Source organism: Lynx canadensis, chromosome D2 (genome assembly GCF_007474595.2).
Source record: "Lynx canadensis isolate LIC74 chromosome D2, mLynCan4.pri.v2, whole genome shotgun sequence".
In the NCBI taxonomy this organism is placed as follows: domain Eukaryota; kingdom Metazoa; phylum Chordata; class Mammalia; order Carnivora; family Felidae; genus Lynx; species Lynx canadensis.
In genome coordinates, this window is record NC_044313.2 from 30,193,407 (window position 1) to 30,220,478 (window position 27,072).

Here is a 27,072-nt window from a genome sequence, read left to right on the forward strand (position 1 = left end):
AAGTGTCTGGGAGAGAACACGCAGCTCTCGGGGGGACCCCAGCGACAGATGTGGCCCTCATTGTACTGAGGCTCTGGTCACGGAGACCCTGTGGGGTTGCCTGGGCCTGCAGTGGGTGTCGAGCCCCTCACCATCCTGCAGGCGGAAGGCTGTGGCCCTAGAGCAGTCTCACAGCATGTCCTCTGGACTTGTTCCCCAGCAAATCCCAGACATTAAACCCCTTAATGAGAAGCAGGACAGTGCTGGGGAGGGGGCCCTGCCAGCACACTCTCTGCCTGCATGACCTCCCCGGTCCCTTCTCTGAGCCTCAGTGGCCCTGGTCCATAAAATGGGGTTTCTAGGGTTTCCGTGAGAGGCTGGGGACTGTGGTCGGCACAGCCCCCCGCACATGGGAGCCCTAGAGTTAACCGCACAGTGCCTGTTCTACGTTTTGGAGGTGGCACTTCTGCCCGGTGAACGGGTGACCTCCCGAGACTCTGCCCTACGTGGACTCTGCAGGCTGCATGTCCTCTGAGTAGTCCTGGCCCAGAGCCAAGTACGGCAGCTGGACTGCAGCTCCTCCTCTCTTCCTGTTCTCTCCCCGCCCCTCCCCCTGCCCAGGCAGCACAGAAAGCTGATTGTAAGCAAATTCCTGGCCTAGTACTGGGCAGAAATGGCTGCAAGTGGCCGAGGACTCAGCCGGGGCATAGGTGCCTCTTCTTGCCCTGCTTGGAGAGGAGCTCATTGGGAAGCCAGAGGACGCCTAAAGCCTGAGTACGATGCCGTGGTGATAGGAGCAGGTAACCAGGATGTGCTGGAGCTGAGGGGCAGGAAGGCGGCCCTGCTCAGAGCCCGGGGGGTGGGGGAGTGGAGTTGGGGGCACACTCCCAAGCCCCACCCCTCCCTCTCCTCTGTCCACAGGATGGCCAGGGTTTGGGCCAGAACAGAGTCGGGGGGCGGGGCGGGGGTGGAGCCCACTTAGTCTGCCAGCAGGCACCAAGGTTGTGGGGCTGGCTCTGCCATCAACTTGCTGTGTGGTCTGGGGCAGACCCTTGCCCTCTCTGGGCTTTGGTGTTCCCTTCTAGAATGACCAGAGAAGAATAGGTGAGCGCAGGGGTTTCCATGTATCTCCTGCAAAATTAGCCCCTTGGCACCACATTCTTAGAAAGCGTATGGTACACAAGGATTGGAAAGAAAGAGCCTTGGGATAACAGACCCATGAAATCCAGTCATACCAAGTGCCCTGACTTCTGGTCGCCACCACTTCGCCAGTAAGACCATGTATCCGGCAAGGAAACTGGACGGTTCTATAAAGGGGGGTTAGGGAAAAATAGAAATGAGTCGCATGTCTGCAGAGGCTAACAGCCCCTGCTGTCTTTCTTGCACATCTGCTGCACTTCGCTGACCCCCAGGCTACAGAGTGTCTGATTCTGACACGTGACTGTGTGAGGGCGTGGGGCTGGGAGAAGGTTACGTTTGCTCAGATCCTTCCATTCACACTCCCTAGGGGCCTCTTCTGGCATTCTCTCCCACTGGGCTTAGACAGACCATGGCAGGATTGAAAGAAGACGTTGGTTACACAGTTTTAAAGCTGCATCCTGTTCTGACATCTCTTCATTTTTGTATGTTCTAAGAGCAGTCATGGCCAGTTAATGTTTTTAACGGTCGCCTCTCCAGGGAAAAATGTGTGCAAATATATATACATAAGTTTAGTATAAATACTGAAATGAAAGAAGCATAGCACACGATTTTACAAATAAGATACGCAATACTCTAAATTCCAGGTGGCCAACTGGCTCTCCCCAAATTTCTGGGATTTTTGCTATACTTAGCAACCTTCTGGTTCCTACTGACAAGGCTAGTGCCCAAGGGAATGTTTGACCTTTTGATTGACTTCAAAGAGTAGAAGTGAAGCAAAGCAACAAAGGTACATCTGAACTTCACTTGTTCTGTGACGGGAGAGACTTCGCTCAAACAGATCATGTTTTTCCCGTTCTGGGAGAATACTTTCTTAATTCTTTGTGCTTTTTCACGATGGAACAGCCAGGGACACAGCACACGGTTGGGTTTCATCTGCATTGTTAGCGTTTTCTCCATTGCTTTCATAACTCTAACCATCAACAAAGCAATATATGGAGCCACGATATGTAATGTTCACTGACTTTCATGGTGCAAATACTCCCACCATGGCCGCCTTCAAGTTACCACGGTGACGCAGTTGCATGTGAATTTGGAAAAGAGTCGCAGCAGCCCACTGTGACACAGTGCAGCCTGCTGACGGCTGCTCAGAGGTAAAAAACCACAAGAGCATAGGTAATTGTGACACATAGTAATATGATGTGGGAAGTTGACAAGTTTTGAGTATGTATGACCTTTGTTTATAATTTATTTCACCATAAGTTTATATAATTTAAATTGTAGCAATGGCTGTGTTTGACAACTGTCACAAACCTCCTGGCTGGGGGGAAACCAGCTCTAGACCTAACTGGGTGCAGTAAATGGCACTGCACCCCCCCCCCCAACTCCCTTTCTGCCCTTGTTGACGGCACACCCCTGCTGCCTTCTGGCAGGGACAGTTGACTCCAGGTCACCAGATGCCAGGGTGAATAGCCCACATGTGTGTGAGTCTCAGGTGTGAGTTTTTGCTTGACATTGTTTAATTGCTACACATAAAGGGAAGCCCCGTTTAAGGGCATTTGGGGACCAAGTAAGGAACAGAGTGGCCATCTTCCGAGAGAGGGTTATCTCTGCTCCCTGAGGTCACACTACTACCTGGGAGCCACCTTGAAGATGACCCTGATTAGTCACTTGACTAAATATGCCTAAGAGTGACCCAAGGAGCTTGTTAAAATGCAGTTCCTGGGCCTTGCCCCTGGTGATTAGGATTCAGTGGAAGTCAGCACATCTGACCAGAATTTGGAGTGGGCCTGACGCGGGCGGCTGCAGGCCACATTTGAAAGTCCGAGTCCAGAGCAGCTTCCCTCACGAGCCCCATGTGCCTGGCTGTCTATGGATCCCTGGAGTCAGGCTGGAGGTTATCAGAGCCTGTAGCTTAAGACCCCCTCACAGGGGAAGGAGAGGTCACCAGAAGCCACAGGAGGGCCCAGGCGGGACTGGGGATGGACTAGTGGAGGAAAGAGGGTCCTGGGCTGATGGAATCTTGACCTTTGTCATTTGAGGTCTGTTTGTGCACCTATGGGCTAACGCGTGATGACTGAACTGGACCGAGTTGCCTGGAAGCTTTTATTCAGTTTCTGAGATTTATGATCAGCACTACTCAAGAGACAAATAGCTACCATTTATTGTGGGCCTGCCCAGGGTCAGGTGCTTTACATATATTATTGGTTTTTCTCCCTCCAACACTGCAAGAAGCCCAAAGCTCATGGCAGGTCAGAGTGACTCTCCGAGGGCCATGTTCTGTAAATAGCAGAAACCAGGTTGAGCCCAGGACAGTCTGCCTTTAATTTGATGTATATATTAGAGAGCAGGACTTTTCAAACTGCAGGTTGCAACCCATTCATGAATCCCATCCAGCATATTTTTTAAACCTTATTAAGAAACTTTTCAAAATATATAAAAACAGTAGGTTAACTCATCTTTCCAAATGAAATATAATCAAATGGATCTTCACATGCTTATCACGTGGATGAGTTGATATTGTTCATGAAGCTTTTGTCTGTTAAATACATTTCTAGGTGGGTTGTGTACCAAGTCACGGTGTAAAACGCACTTCCTCCTGTGGCTCATGGTCAAAGGGAGTTGAAAAGCTCTGTTTTAGAGATTCCTTTAATGGAAGAGAAGTTGGCTCAGTGACTTCTCAAATTCTGGGAGTCTCTGTGTGGAAAATGTAAAACAAAATCAGCTCAGCCATGAAGAAATCCATCATGTGGGTCATTGCTGCCTCCTATTTATGGATGTTTGTCAAATTAATGGCTGAACGTTTTATTTGAGTGAACGCCGGGTTCAGGTTGGTGCTCAGAGAACATAGTCTTCTACTGACATCCCTGAAGACTCAGAGTGACCTTCTGTCACCAAGGAGGAATGTGTGCCAAGTGTTCCAGACAAGGCCTGTCCCCACTACTTGAAAACAACCAGGGCCTGTTCTCTGCCCGACAAGGGATTCTTCATCAGCAGCTCCGAGTTATCCTGAGAGTGAGGGAAGAAGAGGCCCTCCCACCCCACTGGCTGTGCTTGGCTCTGATGGCCACATCAGAATGACCTGGGGGCTTGTGAGAAATCCGTCCCAGGGCCCCGCCTTCACCCTGCTGAGCTGACTCTGGGGAGGGGTTCTCGGGTGGTCCTGAAGCTTCTTGCAACAGGAGAAGCACTTGCTACCAGGGGGGCCTGGTGTGCAACATGGGATCCCAAGTCAAGTTTAGGGCTCCTAACCCAGGGGCGCCCTCCTAAGGTCTTTGGAAAGAAACTTAAACATGTAAAATAGCAAAGTTCACCCAATCAGCTGGCACTCCTTAAGCTGTCTGTGTTCAGTTACTTCATTTTGAACTGTTCCCATCTTACCCCAGGAATGTTGGTGGTTGACAAAGACAAAGTCATGTGACTAAAGCCTTCCGGGGCACTACAGTGAACCACGCTTGGGGAGAACAAGCCACATTGGACAGCAGCCGTCCACATGCCCAGCACGCACCTGGACGGCTGGTGATTCCACACCTGACAAGGAGGGCTTGTCTGCCTAGCAGCATACCAGCCATGCTCCCCTTCTGTCCCTGCCACGGAAACCGTGACTCTCCCTCACCAGTCACTTGCTCATCCCCAGGTGCTGGGAAGCCCAGCAGTGCGAGGCTTCGTGAGATAGCTTTTGTCTGATGACTGTGGATTTCTCCTCACCCATCACTCCAGCGTAGAGCCACTGGCCAGGCCAGGGTGACGGGACATTTTTCGAGCCAGGACAAGAACCAGGGTTTTCTGACTCCCCACAGACCAGGTGTTTTATGGCATCAAGCTAGATGCTGTTCCAACATCCAACTCTCTGCTACCTCCCCAGGATCTTCATGAGCATGGGGACAGGGATGGGTGACCACGTTCCTCAGGTATATGTCTGTCTGCTTGCTGACCACTGCTGCTCTCCTCCTCTTTCCCTTGTCTCATTGCAGGACACAATGGGCTGGTGGCTGTGAGTACCTCCCCCTCTGCCCCACTTCATGACCCCTGGACATGAGGTTGTTGCCGGAATGTGAGGAAGCAGGCAGGGTGTGGGCCACAGGAGACATGGGGAGGCAGGCTAGCCTCCTCTCCAGGGCACTGATCGGTGGCTGTCGAATGGATTTCTTTGGTAGTTAAGGAGAGTATCAGAGGCTCTCTTTCCTCTCCTCTCCATAACATATGTGCATTTCCCCCATGACTTTGGGAGAGTCAGGGAGCTTTCAGAAACAAGATGATGAAGAGGTGGGAGCATATGTAACTGACATAGGCTGGGAGACATGTCAGAGCCTGGGGAGCTGAGGCCTGGTGGGTGGGGCCCTCTGACTACAGATGAGGGGGCGGTCCTTGTGTATATAGTCCCTGTGCTGCACAGCTGGGTCTCCGCCATGTGTCACCCTGAAGTACCCAGCAGCCACACAGCCCCAGGTATATCCTGGAGACAGCGAGGAAGCCAGGCCAGCAGAGGAGGCAGGGCCCTGCTACAACACCACTGGCTTCTAGGTCCAAAGCTGAGCCAGGTCAGGGCTATCCTGAGGCTGTGCTTGTCAAACTCTGGTCCCTGTACCCCTAGAAAGCTAAAGTGTGTGCTAGAGGTGTTCACAAGACAAGCACGGTACATCCTCCTGAAGCAGAGGCTGCTCTAGAATATCCATACAGGAGGACTTCGCAATGCTGGGGAGAGGGGGCCGTGAGACTTGCGTGAAATCTTAATCTTTTTCCCTGACATACTAGTTTTACTTGAACATTTTACAGGGAGTGCTATGTAACTCAACTGATCAGTAATTTAAAACATTGATTTTATGTTAATATGAACACAGGCTCATCCCCCAGCTCTGCCACTTTCTATCTGTGAAGGTCAAGGCAAGTCATTTAGGCTCTCTCAACCACGGTATAAGAATAAAAATGCCCAGTCTCAGAGTTGCCATAAAGCCAGCAAGTGACGTGCCTTAAGGACCAGCCACACAAAGCCTCACAGATGGGGACTCTTGTTATTGGAGGTTCCCAGCCCAAGGGAGGTTGGTGTCAGTGCCCTCCAGCCGAAGACCCACCCAGACGCAGCCCTGCCATTCAGGGAGTTGGGTGATGACTGGCTTGGGGGGGGGGGGGGGTGCAGCTCAGGAGAAGGGGGTTAAAAAGAGCCTATTCTAGGATATGAACTCTGGTTGGATGATCTGGGGGGGGGGCAAAAGAGGGGTTTGCTCTAGACTGGATACTGTCAGAGCAGGAATGCCCCTGCAACTAGCATCTCAATAAATCTTATCTATGGGGAGAGGGACCAGTAGGAGGAGAGGATAACTGGTAAGGAAGCAGCAACCACTAATTTTGGCCAAGAGAGGAGGCGGTGTTGGGTATCTTGTGGGTGACCCAGAGCCCTTGTTTTATGTTTGTACTCAGACAAAATTGTGAGGTGGGCTTGTTCTGTCCCATTTATCATGGTCTCAGTCTGAGGTTGTCATTCTGTGAGGCTGCTCAAGTGTGATGGGAGAGTATGGTTTATAGCCAAAGGCCAGGCAGCTTCCCAATGCCAGAGTGGCTTTTTTTCTTCCACACTGAGATGTGTCAGGAGTATAGATCCTGAGTCCAGACCATCTGGGTTCAATTCCCAACACCTCTACTCTGTGAGCCTGAGGCAAGCTACCTCCTTGGGCCTCAGTTTCCTCATCTGTGAAATGGGGAGAATCCTAGCGCCTGCCCCTAGGGTTGTGAGGTGGATTAAATGGGGTGATGCACTCACAGGGTCTGGCACAGAGTCATTGCCAAGTAAACTTTTAAAAACAAGCTTTCTGAGTTACACCGTTTCTGTTGTTACCTTGGCAGGGATGGTAGTGGGAGGACCAGCACTGCAGGTCTGTAGACTCAGGTCCAGTTCGGTTTAACAGATACTTATTGATTTCCCACTAAGTGCTAGGAAAAATTAATAAAATCCCTGCAATATTTGTCCCCTCGCCCCCCAAATAAAGCTGTGCTATAACTGTAGCTTCCTCTCTTGGGCACGTGCTGTGTGTCAGGGATCAGTGCGTGAAGCAGGCCAAGGGGGTGTTACCATCATCAGGCCTGTGTTTGCACTGGAGGAAACCGGCCAGATGGGTTAGGTGCTAAGGCCGATCCAGCAGAAAGAGGAAGTAGAGCTTGGCGGTCTAGCTTGGTGCTCACTGGGCAAGCTCACGCGCTGCCTCTGTGCTTCTGAGGAGGCACGAGGCTTGCCCTCACCTAGAGGAGATGGGCACCCTGAGCGGGCCTGGGCAGGGTGCAATGTGACTTCTCAGAGCCACCCAGGCCATGCAGGAGGGAAGGTCACCTTCAGCTGGGACATGGAGGGGCAGGACCAGTCATGTTGCATCTTGCAAGACATCTGGGAAAGTGCGAATTTACGGAGGAAGCAAGGGGAATGGCATCCCCAGAGGCGGGAACAGCATGAGCCTAGGGTTAGCACGCTGGCCCTGTAGCGAGGACCCTGAGCTGGCAGGTGGGCCCCAGCGATGAAGGGAAGACCCTGTGTACCCCCCAGGCGGCGTACCTGCAGAGACTGGGGGTGAACACGGCAGTCTTCGAGAGACGCCCAGTGATTGGAGGTGCAGCTGTCACTGAGGAGATCATCCCAGGTGAGCCCTGAGAGGTGGTGTGGGGGTGGCAGAGGGTGACCAGTGGTGGCCACCGGTGACTGTCTTTATCGGATTCCATTTCAGGGTTTAAGTTCTCCCGAGCATCCTACCTCCTCAGCCTGCTGAGGCCACAGATTTACACCGACCTGGAGCTGAAGGTAGAACTGCCCCCCCCCCCCCTGCGCGCCCCCCCCCCAGTTCTACCCATGGCCTGATGGTGGGGGAGGGGCGGTTCCAGCTTCCCCACCTGGGGTGAAGCCTCCCTATTTTGTACCCACGTGGTTCCCTGCACCTGGGTTCTCTCTTCTATCCAAGGGTTTTGTCTACCCACATGCTCTCTTTGGTGCATTCCTGCAGATGGGTTTTGTGAAGCCTACCCAGTGCCTTAAAAATGGGAAATTTCACATAAAACATGGACATCTTTTAAAGAACAAGCCTTGTCAACACCAGGCCCATGTACCTGCATGCAACACTGGCTGGTGCCTTGCACGGGACTGGGGTTCCAGCTCTGCCCGGCCCCATCACCTCCTGGCATGTCACCTGGCCCTCGCTGGGTACCTGCCTGAACCCCTGGGCCTCTGACAAGAGCCCGGTTTCTTCCCTCATTAATCTTTAGATCCTGTTACCATTCTCTTGATCCTGATTCAGTCTCTTGAGCAGGAAGTTGGACCCCAGGGATTTTCAGTTCCTCTGGCTCCTGGGCTGCTTTGAGGGGTCCTCAGAACGCTGACTGGCCCCTACATGACTCCTCTTAGTCAGCTTAACCTTGGGCCACAGGCTGACCCAGCTCTGCCCCTGTCCTTGCAGATCACTGCCTCTTTTGTAAACTCGGTCCCCGCATTTCTGGAGCCCACTTAGCTTCTCCCTGCTTGTGCCTGGGTCACCACTACTCAGGGAAAAGGATCCTGTGTATCATCCATACAAGAAGCTGTGAGCACTTTAGCATCAACTTTGCTCTAAATTGAAAGTTTGAAATTAATAAGATCTTCAACCACTATTGCCTACTTAGAGAGAGAAATCACGGCCAACCAGGCAGGACCGGATGAAATCTAGCCAAGGCCTGGGAAAGGGTCTCTGCTCCGCAGTCCACACCAGATTAGAGCTGAAGGCAACCTGCAAACGCACGCACTATACATAGTGGCAGATGTGGCTGCGGATGGGGGCTGTGAGTAGACCCTCCTTTTGAAAAATGTAACTTCTGAAAACCCAGGATGACAGAATGGAAATTTCCACAAGTGTTCTCTTTATAGAAGTTACTCATTTGAAAATGTTTTCTGTCATAGGGTTCCTTTGATTAGAAACTCCCAAGCGAATTGAGTGTATGACTTGACCCCTAACCTTAGGCTGCATTAATAGGAGCGTGGTGCCCAAATCATGGGACAGAACAGTCCTGCTTCGTGATGCACAGAATTAATCCCGGGCGGAGCCTGGAGCACCTTATTGAACAGGACACTGGCAACCTGGAAGGCGTCTACAACAGGGCAACTGAAGTCGTTCTAGGAATGTCCTCTTTCCAGACAACAATAAAGAACAGTTTAATTACCAGTGTCACAACCTGGGCTACAAGCTCTAATGCTCTATCAGTTGGGCTGCACCTGTGAGACAAGAATTGTTTTAGTGTTCCCGTTTTATGACGAGGGAACCGAGGTGCTGGGAGGTTAAGTTCACACACTGGGAAATAACAGAATTTGCATCAGGTCTACCTGCCTCCTGCTCCCTGTTCTTGAGGTCCAATGTGCTGCCACAGGCATCCTGATAGCGATCCTGCACGTTACAGTTTGCAATGGACAAGGTCATAGGCAGGAGCTCTCCAGGTGGGGCCTGGGCAGAGGACAGGGCTGAGCTTACACACCCTGGGACCTAACAGTTTCGAATCCCTGCTTGGTGGTTTTATCAGCTGCCTCCCAGCGCCCCGTCTTTCTCATCTGTAAGGTGGGGATGGTGATAGTACCTACATGGTGAGGCTATTGTGGTGGTTTTAATAGGTTCGCTCATCATTAGTGCAGTGCCTGGGCCATGGTTAGTACTCAATAATTGTCAGCTAGCACTATAACTCCCGTGTAGCAGCTGAGAAAACTGAGGCCGCAGGAAGATAAGGCAGCCGACCCGGGGACCCGGGCCGGCCACTGCCTATCAGACCTGGCCACTACAGGCCTGTCCCCGGTTAGTCTAAGCCCTCACCTAAAGTGTGAGGCTAGCCTTTCGTGCCACTGTGTCTCTTCCATCCTTGAGCCAGAGGGTGGTTTACCCCACCCACTCGGGGCCTCAATGGGGCCTGCGTTCTGGATCTTAGTTTCCCCAGCTGTCAACAAGAACATCAGATTGCATCACCTCCCGGGTCTATCCACTATCCTGGTTTGCTTTGATAGCCACCCCACATTAAGCAGTGGAATCCAGGCTGGGAGGGCAGAGTTCTACCCTGGGGGTCTTTTCTCCCGCATCAGCCAGGGGCTGCCTTATCCTGCTCTTCCTGGGCCAGCCTTGACCTCATTCAAGTGGCAACCCCTTGTCCTCCCTCCCCTTCCTCTCTGTTCTTCTGGGCCTTAACCAGATCAGTGTGCTCCCACTTTGCTCCCTGGAAACCTGATGCAAGGCTCTCAAACTTTCAGGTCTGTCAGAACAATGTGGGAAACTGATGGGACCCTGGGGGACCTTGATTTGAGGGCTGATTCTGCAGGACTATGCTGGGGCCCGGAACCACACCCTTTGAATCTCCCTTACCTCTGGTCCCTCATATACACCTTGTCCCTTCCTAGTGATTTCCACCCAGGATGCTATGCATGCTGAGAACACTTGTGGGGAGATCAGAAGAAGGGCTTTGTTTTTATAAGAGAACTGCACAGTCTGAACCAATCTAATGGTGATTCAACATCCCTCTTCTGATTCTGACACCACATAATTAAAGCCATCAAGAATGGCAAAGGTTCAATTGATGAGAAAGTCCTGAGTCAGACAAAAAAAAAAAAATCATATTCAATTAGTTCTACTTGAAATAACTCTTGGGTCCCTTATCTGGGGTGGGTTATTGATTCATTCATTCAGTAAACGTTTCTGAGCCCCTTCCCTGTGTCCTGCACTGGGAGAAGCCCTTGGGGACACTGTGGTGAATGGGGGCAGCAAGGCTTCTGCCTTAGGAAGGGAACTTCAAGTAGAGGTAGGTGTTGCCTAAAGAAAGGAAAACAAGACAATATGGTAGTGAAGGACCAGAAGTCCAGCCTGGACTGGCAACCAGGAAAACTTCCCTGAGGAGGTGACATTTGAACTGACATGCGGATGCTAAGAAGTCACCAGCCTTGTGGTCACCTGAGCAGAGAATGTTCCAGTCAGAGGGAAGTAAAGGTGGACAGGCCCAAGGCAGAAGAAAGTAGACTGTGATGGCAGAGGGGCAGCTGAGGGTGTGGGAGAGGGGGTCCGGATCAGGTGACATAGGGCCTTGTAGGCTGTGAAGGAGGGACTGCATTTTATTCTGAGTGCCATGGGCAGAAGTAGTGGAGGGATGGAGTTTATGACTTCATGAAAGGTCAGTCCGCCTGCTGGGTGGTGTGGAATGTGGTAGAAGCGGCTGTGGTCTCAAGGAGATGGGTGAGGCGGTGGCTGCGGTAGTTCACAAGACGGTGGCTTGGGCTGAGGGGCAGTGGAGATGGAGAGAAGTGGACAACTTCTGGAGACTCGGCCAGTGAGACTTGGTGACTGTTGGGATGAGGGGAAAGGAAAAGGAGAAACTAAGGATACTTCCTGGGTGAGAAAGAGTTTACTAACCTGAGAGAAACCAACCTGAAATTTTCTCCAGCTTGGATCAAATACATTTCCCCATGTTGGTGTTAGAAAGGACTCTGGAGGTCTTCCAGCCCAAACCCCTACCAAACCTTTGGACTCACCTCCACAGAATGCTCTCCCCATGGCGGTCCCACCATCTGGAATATCTCTGGCTTAGGGAAATGTCAGCTGTAATTGTTGGAGAGGGCTTTTTTGGTTTCCTTGTGTTTTCCAGAACTTCTACTCAGATCTTGTTTCTGTCTCTGGACATGTACCTGGTCTGCAACATGGCATTCAATTTATTCAGTCAACAGAATACGTATTGATTGCACTATATCTAGGTGCTAAGGATATAGCACTGAGAAAAGAAACTATGCCCTTGAGCTCATAGAGCTGACATTCCACTTGGGGGAGACTGGGTAACTAAGTATGCAGTTAGCCAGGGGGCAGTAAGTGCTTCAAAGACAAATAAAGCAAGACGAGGGGGCAGAAAGTGCTGGGCTGGTAAGGGAGGCCTTGCTGCTCAGGTGACATGTGAACAGAGCAGTCAGAATGGAGAGGGAGCTGGCCAAGGATCTGGGAAAGAAGTCTCTAGGTGCCGAATTCATCAGGTTAAACACATTAAATACATACAGCTTTTGGTATGTCACTCATACCTCAATAAAGTGGTTTCAGAAAAAAAGAAGTCTTTAGTTGGAATAGTAAGTCTTATTTGTGGGGCCAGCTCAGGCCCCTTGTGTTTTATCTGTACCTCCATTGAAGAAGTAGATGTGCTCTTAGAAAGTTCTGTTTGCCAGTCAAATATTTGTAAGTCAAATCATATTTTAAATGCATCAAGGGAACTTCCATTTAAAGTGACCCTGGAGTAAATGAGTCTGCAAAGTAAATAAAATTTTTTGATGTGAATAATTTATCTACCTCGTAAGTATGGATTTTCACATAACCATTGCTTTATTGTGTCTTTCTAAATTTTAATTATTTGTTTCTGAAGTGGGGACAGTTATAGACTAGTGCTGAGAGTCAGAGCTTTGGAGTCACAGAGATGTGGTTTTGAAACCCAGATCCACCTCCCAAGGTGACCTTGGACAAGTTATGTCACTGCCCTGTGCCTCTGTTGTTGTATTCGTAAAATGAGGACAATGTACTTAGAGTTGTTGTGAGGTGACCATTGTAAACCTTAGTACAGTCCTTGGCACAGGGTAGCTTTGGTGTAGTGTGGCATGGTGTGGTATGACATGTTGTGGTATGGCGTGGCCTGCCAAAGAGTGCCTGGGCAAGCACGCTTTTTATGCACTTACATTAGAAAATGTAAGAACCAGTGCCACGTGCCTCGGGGAACTGTTTGCAGAGACCTAAATTGTTGCAAACCCAATCAGAGAAGGGTCAAGGGCAGAGGCCACAGATCCCTTAAAATGTTGCTTTGCTATGTGTGTCCTGCAGAAACACGGGCTGAGGCTTCATCTTCGGAACCCCTACTCCTTCACCCCAATGCTGGAAGAGGGCACAGGGAACAAGGTCCCCAGGTCCCTTCTTCTGGGCACAGACATGGCGGAAAACCAGAAGCAGATTGCCCAGTTCTCGCGGACAGATGCGCAGGTAGGGAAAGGGACTGGCAACGGGTCTCCTCCTCCCTTGCCAGCCTGGAGGTGGCTCCTGAAAGGAATTGGGCCTGGTCGGAGTCATCCTAGAGCATGTTGTCCAAAGGCCACGAGGGCTTGGACAGGCCACCCCACCTGCCCTAGGAGGGCTCCGGTCTGTGGTAGCCTCTGATCCGAGCACTTCAGAGAGAAGGGAATGGAAGACAGTGATTAAGGCTGGTGGAGACCGGAGACCCTCAAACTATGAGGCCACTGTTCAGGTGGTCTCTGCTGGCTGAATTTCAAAAGGGAATCCACCGGTATGTACTTCTACTACGGTGCTTTCCATCTTTCCTGCTTACAACTAGAACTCCAGGTGGTTATCAGTATTAAAGTCCATGAAAGCCAAAAAAGAGGAATGAAGGGAAGATCAGAGACAATTATGGATAGAATGAATTGGATCAGGAATTTAGGACAAGAGATTTGTAATATTCATTCGATATGGCATTAATCCCCAGGCAGCCCAAGGCAAGAAATTGTCCAGGATGGCATGCCGGTCTGCTGGAAGGAAGGACATAGGTCTGATGGAGAATGCATAGCTTTCCCTTGGGATTGCATTATAAGGAATTTGTTGGGTACCTTCATGTATATGAGTCATTGAATAATCTTTTTTTTTTAATGTTTATTTATTGTTGAGAGAGAGAGGAGGGGAGGGGCAGAGAGAGAGGGAGAGACAGAATCCGAAGCAGGCTCCAGGCTCTGAGCTGTGAACACAGATCCCAATGCAGGGCTCGAACTCACAAACGGTGAGATCATGACCTGAGCTGAGGTCAGATGCTTATAACTGACTAAGCCACCCAGGTGCCCCTTGAGTCATTGAATAATCTTATGGGCCTGGTGTGAATGGTGTTGCTGATATAGATTCTTAAATGGACATATTTTTGTACCAAGCGTAGACACAAGCTGAGGCATAGTATTAACTCATATCTCATTGAGGACAGTAAGGAGAACCTAGGTCAATACAATCCATGTGTGTTGCTTTTTGTACTCTATTGTTGAGTAAAACCAAGAGAACTGCAGACACACAGAATCTCTCTTCAGCCAGTGGTTTCTAAGCCTGGCCGATGAGCAGAATCACCTGGGGAGCTTGCTTTTTCAAAGTGCTTCTCTTTTGTGCAGCGGGTTGGGGACGCCTGCCTCCACCCTCTCCTCTAAACCCTGACCATCTCAGATGCACCAGAGAGGATTCAGGACAAGGCCACGTCCCCAGGCCTATAGGACAGTGGCTGAGGCCTTGCGTGCTAGTGACCACAGGAACAGGAGGCAGAGGCCACATCCCGGGGTGGAAAGTAAGGAAACCGAATTCCGGTTTTATCTTTTCATGTTGTCACATTAAAGGCCTACTGTAGAGAAGGCTGCTAAGGTCATTTTTATCAAGACTTCTCAAATGTACTTCCACACAGAACTTTTCCTTCTGTAACCTTATTAAAATTCCATGGATATATTCATGAGTATAGATGAACCAAAAAATTAAAAGGTGAGAGCTGAGGATTGAGACAGGGCCCTGGTGGCAGAGGCCTCCATCCCAGCTCCTGTCACCCACCCAGTGAAGGAAGTGTGGGTGTCCTAACCACTCTGCTGAAATGGATTCTGAAAAGAAAAAGAGAAAGAGAGAAATGGACTTGGCTCGGGGGGCTTGTGGGGCGATGGGGAGTAGGCTTCTGTTTCTGCATAGGACAAGAGGATGGAGGGGATTTGCAGGCCAGGAAACAATAGTCGTCATGCTGGAATACGGGGGAAGGGATCTTTTACCAGTAATACACGGGAAGACAGGACTGAGAAGAGAAACTTTAAAGTGGTTTCACGGTTTATCACAGAAACCACATCCTAGGATACTTGCCAGTTTTCTGTGGCTGACAACTGGTCTTGGCCAGCATAACTCCTTGTCCCTGCCACCACCCTACTGGCTCATGTACTGCTCAGGATTTCTCCGACCTCCCCTAGTGCTGACATTAGCTCACAGACCCAGAACTGGGAGTAATTTGCCTGAGGAGTCACGGAGGCCTGGCTAGGAGCAGCAGGCCACATGGGGGCGGCATGGAGGGCAGAGCAGTGGGGCAATGTCCTTGTGGGATTCTAAGCAATGGGGCCTTGACTCAGGGCTCTCTGTTCCAGGCCTTCCCCAAATATGAGGCATTCATGAATCGGTTGGCATTAGCCATAGACCCTCTGCTGGATGCAGCGCCAGTGGACGCGGAGGCCTTCCAGAGGGGTTCCCTGCTGCAAAGGCTCAAGTCGCTCTCCACCCTCAAACCCCTGCTGCAGGCAGGTAAGTCCAAAGTGCAGGCATCTGGGTATGATGAGTGACCTTTGGGGACTCGAGCCCATTTTCCTGATGATTGGACCAAAGCCTGAACCTTCTTCAGCCTGCCACCTGCCACCAATTAATAGGGGCTGTCCGAGTACTCTGGGGAGAAGGTTTTCGCCCAGCCCGCCCTAGAAACAGAGCCTGAGAAAAGGCTTATATGCAAATAGTTCATTTTGAAGGGTGACCCCAAGGAAAGGCGGAGTGCAACTGGAAAGATTTCCAGCGGGAGACGCTGCAGAGTTGCATGGACAAAGTGTGTGGATTCGGGGAGGAGTGAAGGACCGATCAGAGCCAGTAGAATCTATCACAAATGCCAGAAGTAGACACTGCCTCTCAGACGACCAGTCCAAGAAGCTTCATGGGACGAAATGTATTAAGCAAGTGCTGTGTGCCAGACACTAAGCTAGGCACTGGGGCTACAACAGCTCAAGATCACGATCCGTGTCCTCAGAGCCCTCCTGCTCCGTGAGCCTCCGGCGGAGTGTGAATCAGCCTGAGAGCAATGGCCTGGCCAAGCTGGCTGCCTCCCAGGGTATGGGCCTTACAGAGTTCGAAGTAAGGGAATAAGGTACAAGTTAACATTTTTCCAAAAATAATTCTAACAGCTAAAATGTATTAAGTGCCTATGAACTTGCAAATGCTTTACATATGTCACTCAGTCCTCACAGTAGCTCCTGGGATATGAAATATTACTCCCATTTTACAGATAAAGAGGTAGGAGCAGAGATATCACAGATTGGACTGACTCTTTCTTGCCTATCTCAGCCTATGTGTTATGGGTCTTCTCTTTTAGGTCGCGTGCTGGGAGCCCAGCTGCCCCAGTATTACCAGGTCCTCACAGCTCCAATTACAAAGGTGAGGGGCTCCCCAGCCTCAGGCTGGACCCCACATTGAGGGGGACTGTCCTCCCCAGGTCCCTATGCCTTCTCCCTGACATTTTGCTGTCCTAGGTGCTGGATCAGTGGTTTGAGTCCGAGCCTCTAAAAGCCACTCTGGCAACGGATGCTGTGATCGGAGCCATGACAAGTCCCCACACTCCGGGGAGTGGGTGAGTGTGGGGTGTGGTGGTGAGGGGTGCAGCGAGAGCAGAGTGAATCCCCCACAAGTGCTAACAGCTGCTATTACCGCTCACCGAGCTCTCTGGGTGAGCCGGGCACGAAGCCAAGCTCCCATCTAACCCTCAGAGCAACATCTGAGAGCCGTGGCTCAGAGAAGGGGCAGGTCTTGCCTGAAGTCACACAGCTAGTGGTTGCAGAACTGATTTCCAGCCCACGTTGTCTGACCCTCCAAAATCCTCCTTCTTAGCCACTACTCCTTACTGTTTCAGCGAGAAAAGCCTCTCTCCCACTGTTATATCTCAACATGAACAACTTCCCACTCTCCTCCTCCTCCCCCACTTCCTCCTTCTTTTCTCTCTCTCTCCCTTTCACTCCTTCTTCTCTGTCTCTCCTCTTTTTATCTCTTCTCCTCCCACAAAGTCCCATTAGCCCTCCCCCACACACACAAAGTTCCTTTCCCTGGGTTCCAAGACACACACGCGCGCGCACACACACACACACACACACACACACACACCCCTTGGTGAGGGTGGAACGCTATAGGTGGGGGCTGTGTTGACAGCCTGATCCAAGAGGGGGCAGGCAGACACAGTGAAGTCTGTACCTATGGGATGAGTTAATGGCCACTTGTAGGAGCAGGAACGGAGGGTGTGTGGGGTGTGTGTGTGTGTGCGTTTGTATGTGTGCGTGTGCGTGTGCATGTATGTGTCTTGGGATAGAGGATACTGCCAAGTGTTGGGCCATTTCTGGTGTATCACAAGATGCAGCTAGAAGCTGTCAACGTGGCTTTTCTCTCAAAAGATGAGAACCACCCTTGGAAGTGGTTTTTCAACACACATTAAGCCAGCTCTGAATTCCCCAGGGCCATGGAAGAAGGCGGTTGGCAGCGGTTGCCATACTTTGGCCAACTCTGTGATCCACCAGCAAATTTGGATGTTCCAGCTGGTGCCTTCTGTCCTTTTCTCTGTAGGTCTCCAGGAGGCCTAGCTACTGCCCAGTTTATGAAGTGTGCCTTTAAGTAATTTGTTTCTTCATTAATTCTTTCAGTCAATATTGATGGAGCACTTCCCTTTGCCAGGACCTGGGGCCAGGTAGTGAATGGAGCTGAAATCCTAATAGGAGAGGTAGACACAGAGCAGATGATGATACCGGAGTTCTGTGAGGGTTAGGATGGGGGTAAAGCAGGGAAACAATGCTGTCCGGGGTCAGAGAAGGTCTCCAGGAGGAAGGCATGTTTAATCTGAGACTCTCAGGACAGGAGGAATTAGGTAAACAAACACGAGGGAGGAAGGGGCCTTGAAGCTGCCAGAACAGCATGTGCAGACGCTGGGGGCTGAGCACAGATGATGCGGGGGTTTGCTTTGGCAGGAGTGCGGACCGCAACAGGGAGCATGGTGAGGGAGGAGCCTGGAGCCCTGGAGGTCATTTTCAGAGACTGGCAATGACCCTGAGAGCAACACCAAGCCAGTGAAGGCATCAAAGAGAGAAGTGACAGGACTCAGCTAGGTTTTGAGATTGGGCTCCAAGCCTGCAGGAAAGAAAGGGTGGGAGAAAGTGGTCCAACTAGAAGAATATCAGTGCAGCACTTTAGGGATGAGAGGAGAGGCCTGGATCAGGGAAGAGGACTCAGGGAGCAAGAACTGGAAAGTTCTTTGGGAGGCAGGGTTGATGGCACCTGATGGCATGGAGGCAGTGCCCATTCAAAGGTTGTTGGGAAAGGCAGCACAGGGGGAGGGAGAGGCTAATGGCACCAGAAAGAAAGGTCTATTTGCATCTAAGCTCTGGGATTAAATCCCACCTCCAACCACTGATCCCAGTGGTCTGTCCTCAGGTATGTGCTGCTACATCACGTGATGGGGGGCCTCGAGGGGATGCAAGGGGCCTGGGGCTATGTCCAGGGTGGCATGGGTGCCCTCTCTGATGCCATCACCAGCTCAGCCACTGCACATGGAGCAAGTGTCTTCACTGAAAAGGTGAATGTCCCCCTACCCCTTACCCTGATTATTTGCAAGGATCTCAGTATAGAACCAAATGTCAAATTCAGAAGGTCCCTCCTTTAACTGAGGCACAACGTGGGGCTTGGAATCAAGGGGCTGAATTTATGTAGCCTGTTAATGGCTGGGCAGCTGTCAACCAGGCCCCCGTTCTTCGGACCACCTCCTTTGAATTTTCTGGCCCCTAACCCCGTTTGGGCTGAGCCTTTCCATTAGAGTGAGTGGGCTAAGTCTTCACCACTTTGCTGCCGAGCCCAGCAGGGTGGCTTCAGGCTGAGGAAGCTGGCATTGCCCCAGAGCAGCACAGACAATGGAAATCCTCCAAGATCCAACTGTATTTTTCTTCCTGGGGGGTTTCTGGGGCCTCACTCTGGTGGGCTCCAGGCAGTGGCCAAAGTGCAGGTGAGCAGCGAAGGGCGCGTCCAAGGAGTGGTGCTGCAAGACGGCTCAGAGGTGAGGAGTAAGGTGGTGCTGTCCAACGCATCTCCACAGGTCACCTTCCTGAAGATGACACCACAGGTAAGGCCTGAGGGTGGAGGCAAGCTGTCTGCCAACATGGGGGGTGTTGGTCAAGGGAGCCAGGACTGCATGAGGACGGGAGATGTAAGTGCCAGGTATCTGCACTGGGGGAAGCCATCTCTTCCTTACCCAACAGGCAGGTAGCAAACAGGGAAGAAGCCTCACGGGTGGGAAGGAAGGTCCGAAGGAATGAGATGACCTAGGCCATGCAGCTGGCGATTGGCAGAACCGGAGCTAGAACCCGGGTCTGACTTTTAATCCAGAGTTACCCTACTACCCTGATTCCCCCTCTAGCCAATGCTAATTCCAGCATCTGTGTCAATTATCTATGGCCATATGGATGCTCAGCTTGTGGGCATATATTAAGAATACTGATTTAGCACACAGAACTAGAGAATTCAGTTGAACTTGGCTGAGTTTAGCCGATCTGGGCTTGCTCATGCACCTTCCATCAGCTGTGGGTCAACTAGTGGGTCCTGTTCACCTTGGCTGGCTTCGCTCATGTGCCCAGGTTGGCTGGCTGGGGCTAATCCAGGACGATTTCCGCTGGAATGACCAGGTTGACTAGCTCTGCTCCATGTGTACTTCATCCTCCAATGTAAGTCCAGGCATGTTCTCAGGGTCTGGCAGAGGACAAAAGTGAGCAAACTCATTCATGCAGGTGCTTTTCAGGCTTCTGTTTGCATCCTACTTCCTAACATGAACTTGTCACAAGCGCAGAATCACAGTGGGAGGATGTTACAGAGGTGTGTGCATCTAGGGAGGGGTGAGGATTGGGGGAAATTTTTGCAATTGATCACACCTTACCTGTCACCAGAAGATATGATAATATGTATATGAGTATGGAGGTCCCAACCATTCTTGGGACTACCTGGGGGGGGGGGTGGACAAGATACCACTTTTTCTGAGTAATTCCACTAAGAAAATTCAACAAACATCTGTTCAAAAGCATCTTGTCAAGACAATTCTGAAATAACCAAGATTTACAAGAGCTTGGAGACCAGAGGAGAAAAGGGGCCTGTAGCCCACTGGCCGTATCCAAAGCAGGAGCTGGTGTGGGCCATATTCATTGCTCTGGCAGAGCTCAAAGGAAGAAGTGGTTAGTGTTAAGCTGGAGGGGATCCAGGCTGACTTCACAGAGGAGGTGCTTTGGCTGAGCTCTGAAGGATGGAGAGGATTTCTGGCAGTAGAGGTTGAGGGACCATCCTGAGCAAAGGAAGAAGGCAGCCCCTTGGGGCCTCAGCCATCCTCAGGCGTTTTCATGGAACCTTCTTCCAGGAATGGCTTCCTGAGGAGTTCGTGGACAGGATCTCCCGACTAGACACCCAGTCACCTGTTACCAAGATCAATGGTAAGAGGCACACCAGACTGCAGAGCTGTCTCTTCTGACATTACCTGAGTGAGAAATTTCCAAGTCTGGGAAGAACTGGCCTACATCATCACCTCTATTCTCTGCCCTCCAGTCTGCCCCCTAGTTTGAAGGTGAAACTCTCTTTCATACTTTTTCTTTCCAGTCCATCACTTGGGTGAGCAGGGTGATGGGTAGAAAAGGAGGATCCTGGGGTCTGAGGACATGGGCCTTTGGGCCCTCATCCTCCTCTTTGGTCCATCAGTGGCTGTCGACAGGCTGCCTGACTTCCTGGCGGCCCCCAATGCTCCCGGGGGCCAGCCACTGCCCCATCACCAGTGCTCCATCCACCTGAACTGTGAAGACACCCTCCTCCTCCACCGGGCCTTTGAAGATGCCATGGATGGCCTGCCTTCCCACAGGTGGGTGGCCGCTGGGCTTCGGTGTCCCCTGTTACAATCTTACACGCATGGGCCAGGTGAGGGGTGGGTGAGGGGTCTGTCTAGACATGGCAAGGATTGCCTCTTCCTCCTGGTGTTAAACATTCACAGTGTCTCAGAATCTGCCTAAACCCATACTTAAGTCCAAGGATAGGAAGTACATCTAGACAAGAAGCCTGTGGGCCAGGGCAGGTAAGGAGTAAAGAGTAGGACATGGTTCAGCCAAGTGTCACGTATTAGCAGGAGAGCAAAGGACTGCAGAGAAAACGGCACTGGCCTTGGAGAAGAATTGCAGAAAATGCTTTCTGGGAGAGAAGGGGTTTCTCTGATTTGGCAGCCCCATCAATGGGCACACACTCACCCGATTCCCCTGCTCCATATTCTCTTGTCTCTGATAAGATGCTTTCATAGAAAACTTCTAAAAAGCATTTCCTACCTCCCATCTCAGCTGTCTCTCCATCCTTCTGGGAACAGGCAGAGACCTTATAGGAGCAAGTATCTCTCCATAGTGTCAACTTCCACCAAAGCCTGTTGAAAACCTTTTCTGGGCGGGACTCTATTGAGTACAGGTTGGGGGAATTGGAGGTCAGGCAGGGGCATGAAATGGACACAGAGCTTATCGTAAGGCAGGCACATAAATATTTATAGCATGAGGTAAAGAGGACAAGTGCCCTGAGAGAAGGGTAAAAGGCAATGCCCATTTATTCACTCATAAATATTTTGGAGCCCCTACTCTGTAACAGGCTTAGTCCAGGAACCTGGGCACAAAGCAGCAAGCAAAGTCAACATGGCCTCTGCCCTCAGGTCACTGACCTTCTGTTGTGGAAGACAAGACAATCAACAAACATGCACTGATAATATGGAGAAAAATAGGTCAGAGGAAGGGAGGATTTGCTACCCTTTATAAGAAGGTCAGGAAAGAAAGGCATCTCTGATAGCATGGCACCAGAGACCCAAAGAATTGAGAATAAAAATCTTATCAATATCTGAGGGAAAACACCCAGGTAGAGGGCAAGTCAGGTGCAAAGGCCCTGGGGCAGGAATGGAGTGGTGTGTTGCAGGCACAGGGATGTGACCAGAGAGGCCAGAGGAAGAGAACCTGGGAGTGAAGGGGGGGGGGGGTGGTCCCAGAGCTACGGCTGCTGTATCCTGCTGGGCCCTGGAAGCTACTCCTGGCTTTTACTCCAGGAAAGTTTGTGCAGAGCCTGACTTACATTTTGGAAAGACCCCTCTGGCCACTGTTTGGAGAAAAAAAGGCATCTGTTGCAATTGGTTACTATTGCAGAATCCAAGAGACAGAGGACTATGGCCCAGACCAGGGTAGGGGTGGTGGAAGTGACAAGAAGTAGCCAGATAGGGGTACCTGGGTGGCTCAGTCAGTTAAGTGTCCAACTTTGGCTCAGGTCATGATCTCATGGTTCGTGAGTTTGAGCCCTGCATCGGGCTCTGTGCTGACAGCTCAGAGCCTGGAGCCTGGTTCGGATTCTGTGTCTCCCTCTTTCTCTGCCCCTCCCCCACTCATGCTCTGTCTCTCTCTCAAAAATTAATAAAACATTAAAAAAAAATTTAAAAACAACAACAGCAAAAGAAGTAGCCAGATACTGGGTATTTGAAGGTGAAGCTGGCAGCATCTGCTGTTGGACAAAAGTCAGGTGTGAGCAAGAAAGAGGAGCCACTAAAAGATGGTGTTTGTCTTTACGAAGAAGGGGAATCTGGTGTGTCTGGCTGGGGAGGAGCAGGCTTTAGGCATTCGGGTTTGGACAGGTTACTCTGGAGCTGCCTACTGGACACCCAGGTTCAGAAGACACATTGTAAATGAGGGATGCAGGGAAAAGGCCATTTCACGTGGCCTGAAGGTGGTCAGATGTGGAGATTAGAGGGAAAACGTGCCCCAAGGAGACGGGGCATTGTTAGCAGGGGAGGGGGTGGGAAACCGCTCAGGGTTCTGTCTGCTGGCCGCAGCCCCGGACGCTCTGATTTCCCCAGCCTGCTCAGGGAAAGGTGACCGGGGATGAAGTCTGGCTACCTGAGCACCTGCTGCCCTAGGCCTGGCCCCTTCCCTCATTTGTTTGTGCTGCCCGCTCGGCCCTGGAGACCTGAGAGGCCTGGCAGAGCCCAGGCTGTAGTGGAGGAAGGTGGGGACAGGCACCCATTGGGGAGGGAGGCTAAAGGGGACCAGAGGCCCTGGGGTGGGGGGTGGGGAGGCTGGTGAGGGACTGGGAGCTCCTCTGGAGCATTCTGGACTGTCCTGAGGGACACGGAGCCTGTGCAGGCAAGCAACCACCACAGCCTCGAAGAGACAGCGACCTTGGCACCAGGTTACCCCAGGCCTTCCTTCGTTATGTCCCTGGCACCTCAGAGAAGCTCCCAGCCCTTCCTTCAGGGCAGCTGCTGTTCTTTGCCCCTGACCCTCTCTCCTCCCCCATGTGGCAGGCCTATGATTGAGCTCTGCATCCCTTCCTCGCTGGACCCTACCCTGGCTCCCCCCGGCTGCCATGTTGTCTCGCTCTTCACACAGTACACTCCCTACACACTGGCTGGAGGCAAGGTGTGGGATGAGCAGGAGAGAAACGCTTATGCAGACAAAGGTAAAGAGGGCCAGACTGTCCTGTCTCCAGAGTGACCGGTGGCCGTGCAGCCCCAATGGACCCCTCTCCTCCTATCTGTGCATTCAGGATTAATAATGCCAGGTCCTGCCCCAAAGGGAGAGAAGAATCCAAGGGAACCCAAGTCAACACAAGGAGTGCCTGCTAGGGTCTGGCACTGGGCTAAGAAAGCCTGAAAGACACGATTCCTGTCCTTAACATTACTCACAGTCCAGTTGGGATTTGGGGGGATGAATAGAGAAACCAGTCTTACAATACAACTTACTCTGTGAGTCGAAGAAGGAAGGTATGTGCCAGAGAGATAAGGAAGAGACATTTGAGCTGGGTTTTAAAGGAAGAATGGGAGTTGGCCAGGCAGCAATGGGCATTCCAAGCGAAGAAACAACTTGAGCAGAGCAAGGAGGTGAAGAAAGCTTTGCATATACACGGGAGACAAGTAACTTTGTGTTTAGGGGTGGGATGAGCAGGTGGGAAAGTGGGGTGGACCCAGAGGCCTTTGTAATGAATTATTTACTTGCCCATGGACTGTTTATGTATTTTTTGCTTATTGAGATATAATTTGCATATGATAAAAATAGACCCATTTTAAGTGTGTAGTTTAATGAATTTTCATACATTTGCCAAGTTGTACAATCATGGAAACATGAGCCGGCTCTTCTCCTCTTCTTCCTGCTCACACCATCTCATTTCTCTGCTGTTCTGTAATCAGTGTTTGACTGCATCGAGGCCTACGCCCCTGGCTTCAAGGGCTCCGTGGTGGGCAGGGACATCCTCACACCGCCTGATCTGGAGAGAATTTTTGGGCTTCCTGGAGGGGTGAGTATAAGGCATCCCTCATCACATTCTTCTCCCTACACCCCCACTCCCTGGCCTGCCCACTTGGTTTTATCTTGTCTCTCCACACCCAGCCCGTATCGAGAAGGGAGGACAGTGCAGAGACCACGATGGAGAGGGGACAGAGAAGTGGTCAGACCTAGGGAGTGGGGAGGAGTAAGATCAGACAGGAGAGGCAGTGCCTGCTGAGAAGGTCACCAGGATGTCCCCTGTCTGGGCATCCATGGCCACCTCTCCCATCTGGCTTTCTTCAGAGGGAGCTCCCCTCTTAAGGTAGCAGGTCCTTGGACTTTCCTCTCTGATTTATCAAAGCCTTGTTGAGACTGGAGGCAAAGGGACCAGTTAGGAGGCCAGGTCCATATTGCAGCCACCAGCTTCACGTGGCTCTTCGTGGTTTCAGTGGGTGAGGCCAAACTGAGGCGGGCTGTAGACATAAAACACCCACCAGCCTGCAAAGGCTTAGGACAAAAAAAAATGGAACACATCTCATTAATAATATTTGTATTGGTCACATGTTGAAGTGATAATGTTTTGGCTCTGTTAGGTCAAATAAAATATATTATTGACATTCATTTCACCATTTTCTTTTTAAACTTTAATGTGGCTCCTAGAAAATAAAAATTGCATATGTGGCTCATGTTATGTTTTTATTGGACAGCGCTGGTCCAGATCAAGAGTGCAGGAGGCCAGACGGTGGGAAGGGAACAGAGTGGATGGATATGGGAGGCATAGGGCAGGCTGAACTGAGAAGTCTCAGTATAATGTGGTCAGGGTGGAGGTGACGTGAAGGGTCCACCTGGAGGCCCAGGCGGGGAAGGTGATGTCGCCCACCGAGGTGGGGAAGGTGGAAGAGGTAGGGGAGGAGGAGCCCAGCTTGGGACATGCTGACGTGGTTAGCTGGAGGGACGTCCAGCAGGTGTGATCTTCTTGTCCAGACCCGCCCTGCAAGTCTGACCTTCCCCTTCCCCTTGCTCCTCCTGCCCCCATACCTTCCCAGCTGCTCGGACCCCAGCCAGGGGAGCAGGACCAAGCCTGAGTACCCTGTCCCTGTCTGCCATCCATTGTGACTCTGCTGGGGCTTGGACCCCTGGGACCCAGGCTCAGGTGGGTGTCTCGGCCAAGGAAACATGAGCCGGCTGCCAAAATAGGTCAAATCCTCCATTTTTCAAACAGACTGAGGAGGATTTGTAGTCCTCGGCAAACACTTAACATCTCCCTCTTCTTTTCCCTCTCACACTCTGAAGGTGCTCCTCACCTTTCTTTCCTCCTGAAAAATGCCTCTGGAAAACTCCATCCCCAGCCCAAGGACATGCAACTGTCCTCTCTCTCCCCTCCCCTTTCCAAGAAAACATGCCGGAAGGAAAAGAACCTTCCTTGGAGAAGGGGAGGGGAAGAAACCTGCAAAGGCCGGAAAGACCATAACACTCCTATGTCAACGACTGTGGCCCTGCCTCCCGCAGAACATATTCCACTGTGCCATGACCCTGGACCAGCTCTACTTCGCCCGCCCCGTGCCCCTGCACTCCAGCTACCGCTGTCCTCTCCGGGGCCTGTATCTCTGTGGCAGCGGTGCCCACCCTGGTGAGTGACGTGGGCCCTCTTCCCTTGTGCGGGCTGTGGGGGCTGGCTGGACGGCAGAAGCTTACTGACGGGGGAGAAGGGGGGCAAGGAGAGATGGAGGGGAGCAAGGAACTCCCATGAGAACAGGCCATCCCCCATATTGGGGATTCTCAGTGCACAGGAAACAGGTGGGAGGAGGAGACTCTGCCAGCTGGCCACACCCTCGGGGTAGCTCCCACCTCCTCCAAACGAGGTTTAAAAATTTGCCCCAGAGGCGGCTCTCCAAATGCCAACTTTGGTTGTGGAAGACCTGTGTCCCTGAATTCCCCCTCCAGATGTCAGACCAGTGGGAATTGGTAACATTACGTTTCTTAATTTAAAAATTCTTGCCTGCGTCCATTCCAAGCCTCGCTGACCTTGCCAGGGCTCCCATCCCCTGTGGACACGCCCCAGAGAGGTCTGAGCTTCCACCCCTTGCCCCTTGAACCTTTAGTCTGACGCTTTAGTTTCACGCCCGGAGGGTCTCCATCCAGCGCGTTGGCTTTCCAGACTGAGGGGGCAGGTGCTTGGGCTGTGCACTGGGCCCCCTGCCCAGAGCTCTGAGCAGGAAGCCTGGAGGCGAGCCCAGAATCTGTCTTAATAGTCGTCCCAGTTCTGATGCTCACGTCCCCAGCACCGCCCTGCAGGTGCCCATGCTCTGCTTCCTTGCTGGCTTCCCCACAAGCTCTGGCCCCGCCTGCTCCCTGGGGACGGTCGTGAGCACCGCTTAGGTTCACGGGAGACTCCCTTCCAGGAGGAGGCGTCATGGGAGCCGCGGGACGCAATGCAGCCCATGTCGTCTTCAGAGACCTCAAGAGCATGTGACCCTGAACCGACTCTGACCCAGGACAAAGAATCCACCCTTGAGATTTTAAGTCCCCATTGGGTCAGTTTCCCAGGATATGGCAGACAAGCTCTCATGCTCAAGGCACTATTTTAGGAGAAACATACAGGTTATATTTGATACTTGTTAACCTGGTACCCATGTCTTCATGAGTGAACCAGGTTTGTGTTATTAAAAACAATGTTTTAGATAAGTGGTTTGCGTCTTTTCTATACATTACTATATATTTTGTATGTTTTAGTAGATGCAGAGATATAGACACAAATATAGATAGATATAGATATAACCACCTCATTACTTAATCTCGCTCAACTCAGATTTTTCATCTGTAAAGGATTGGCTCTAAAGATCAGGTAGGACAATAGGTCATACTTTAGTCCAGTATCT

At 51.3% G+C, this 27,072-nt stretch overlaps 2 protein-coding genes across 3 annotated transcripts in view; both read left to right on the top strand.

The window, feature by feature from the left end:
- Positions 1–6,889, top strand: part of HPS1 (HPS1 biogenesis of lysosomal organelles complex 3 subunit 1) — a 32,867-nt gene extending 25,978 nt beyond the window's left edge. Inside the window, exon 21 of one of the 2 annotated variants that reach the window (XM_030335635.1) lies at positions 5,091–6,889. The gene's annotated coding sequence lies outside the window, so the exon portion shown is untranslated. Of the gene's footprint in view, positions 1–600; positions 687–5,090 lie in introns of those variants that run through there. The other variant, XM_030335637.1, reaches the window with a different exon arrangement.
- On the top strand, positions 634–26,878 carry PYROXD2 (pyridine nucleotide-disulphide oxidoreductase domain 2). The gene is made up of 16 exons (XM_030335640.1): positions 634–779; positions 5,091–5,110; positions 7,649–7,742; positions 7,827–7,900; positions 12,939–13,094; positions 15,251–15,404; positions 16,237–16,298; positions 16,394–16,491; positions 18,333–18,474; positions 18,880–19,014; positions 20,293–20,365; positions 20,628–20,784; positions 23,236–23,390; positions 24,118–24,224; positions 25,703–25,823; positions 26,596–26,878. The coding sequence occupies exons 1-16, from the start codon at positions 653–655 to the stop codon at positions 26,664–26,666; spliced, it is 1,746 nt and encodes a 581-aa protein (XP_030191500.1). The 5' UTR covers positions 634–652; the 3' UTR covers positions 26,667–26,878.
- Positions 26,879–27,072: the final 194 nt, after the last annotated feature.

Coding starts and splice junctions, on each gene's coding strand:
- PYROXD2 (XM_030335640.1), top strand. CDS start 653: ATGGCTGCAAGTGGCCGAGGACTCAGCCGGGGCATAGGTGCCTCTTCT. Junction 13,095..15,250: donor TCTCGCGGACAGATGCGCAG/GTAGGGAAAGGG, acceptor TCTCTGTTCCAG/GCCTTCCCCAAATATGAGGC. Junction 20,366..20,627: donor ACCTGTTACCAAGATCAATG/GTAAGAGGCACA, acceptor TTGGTCCATCAG/TGGCTGTCGACAGGCTGCCT.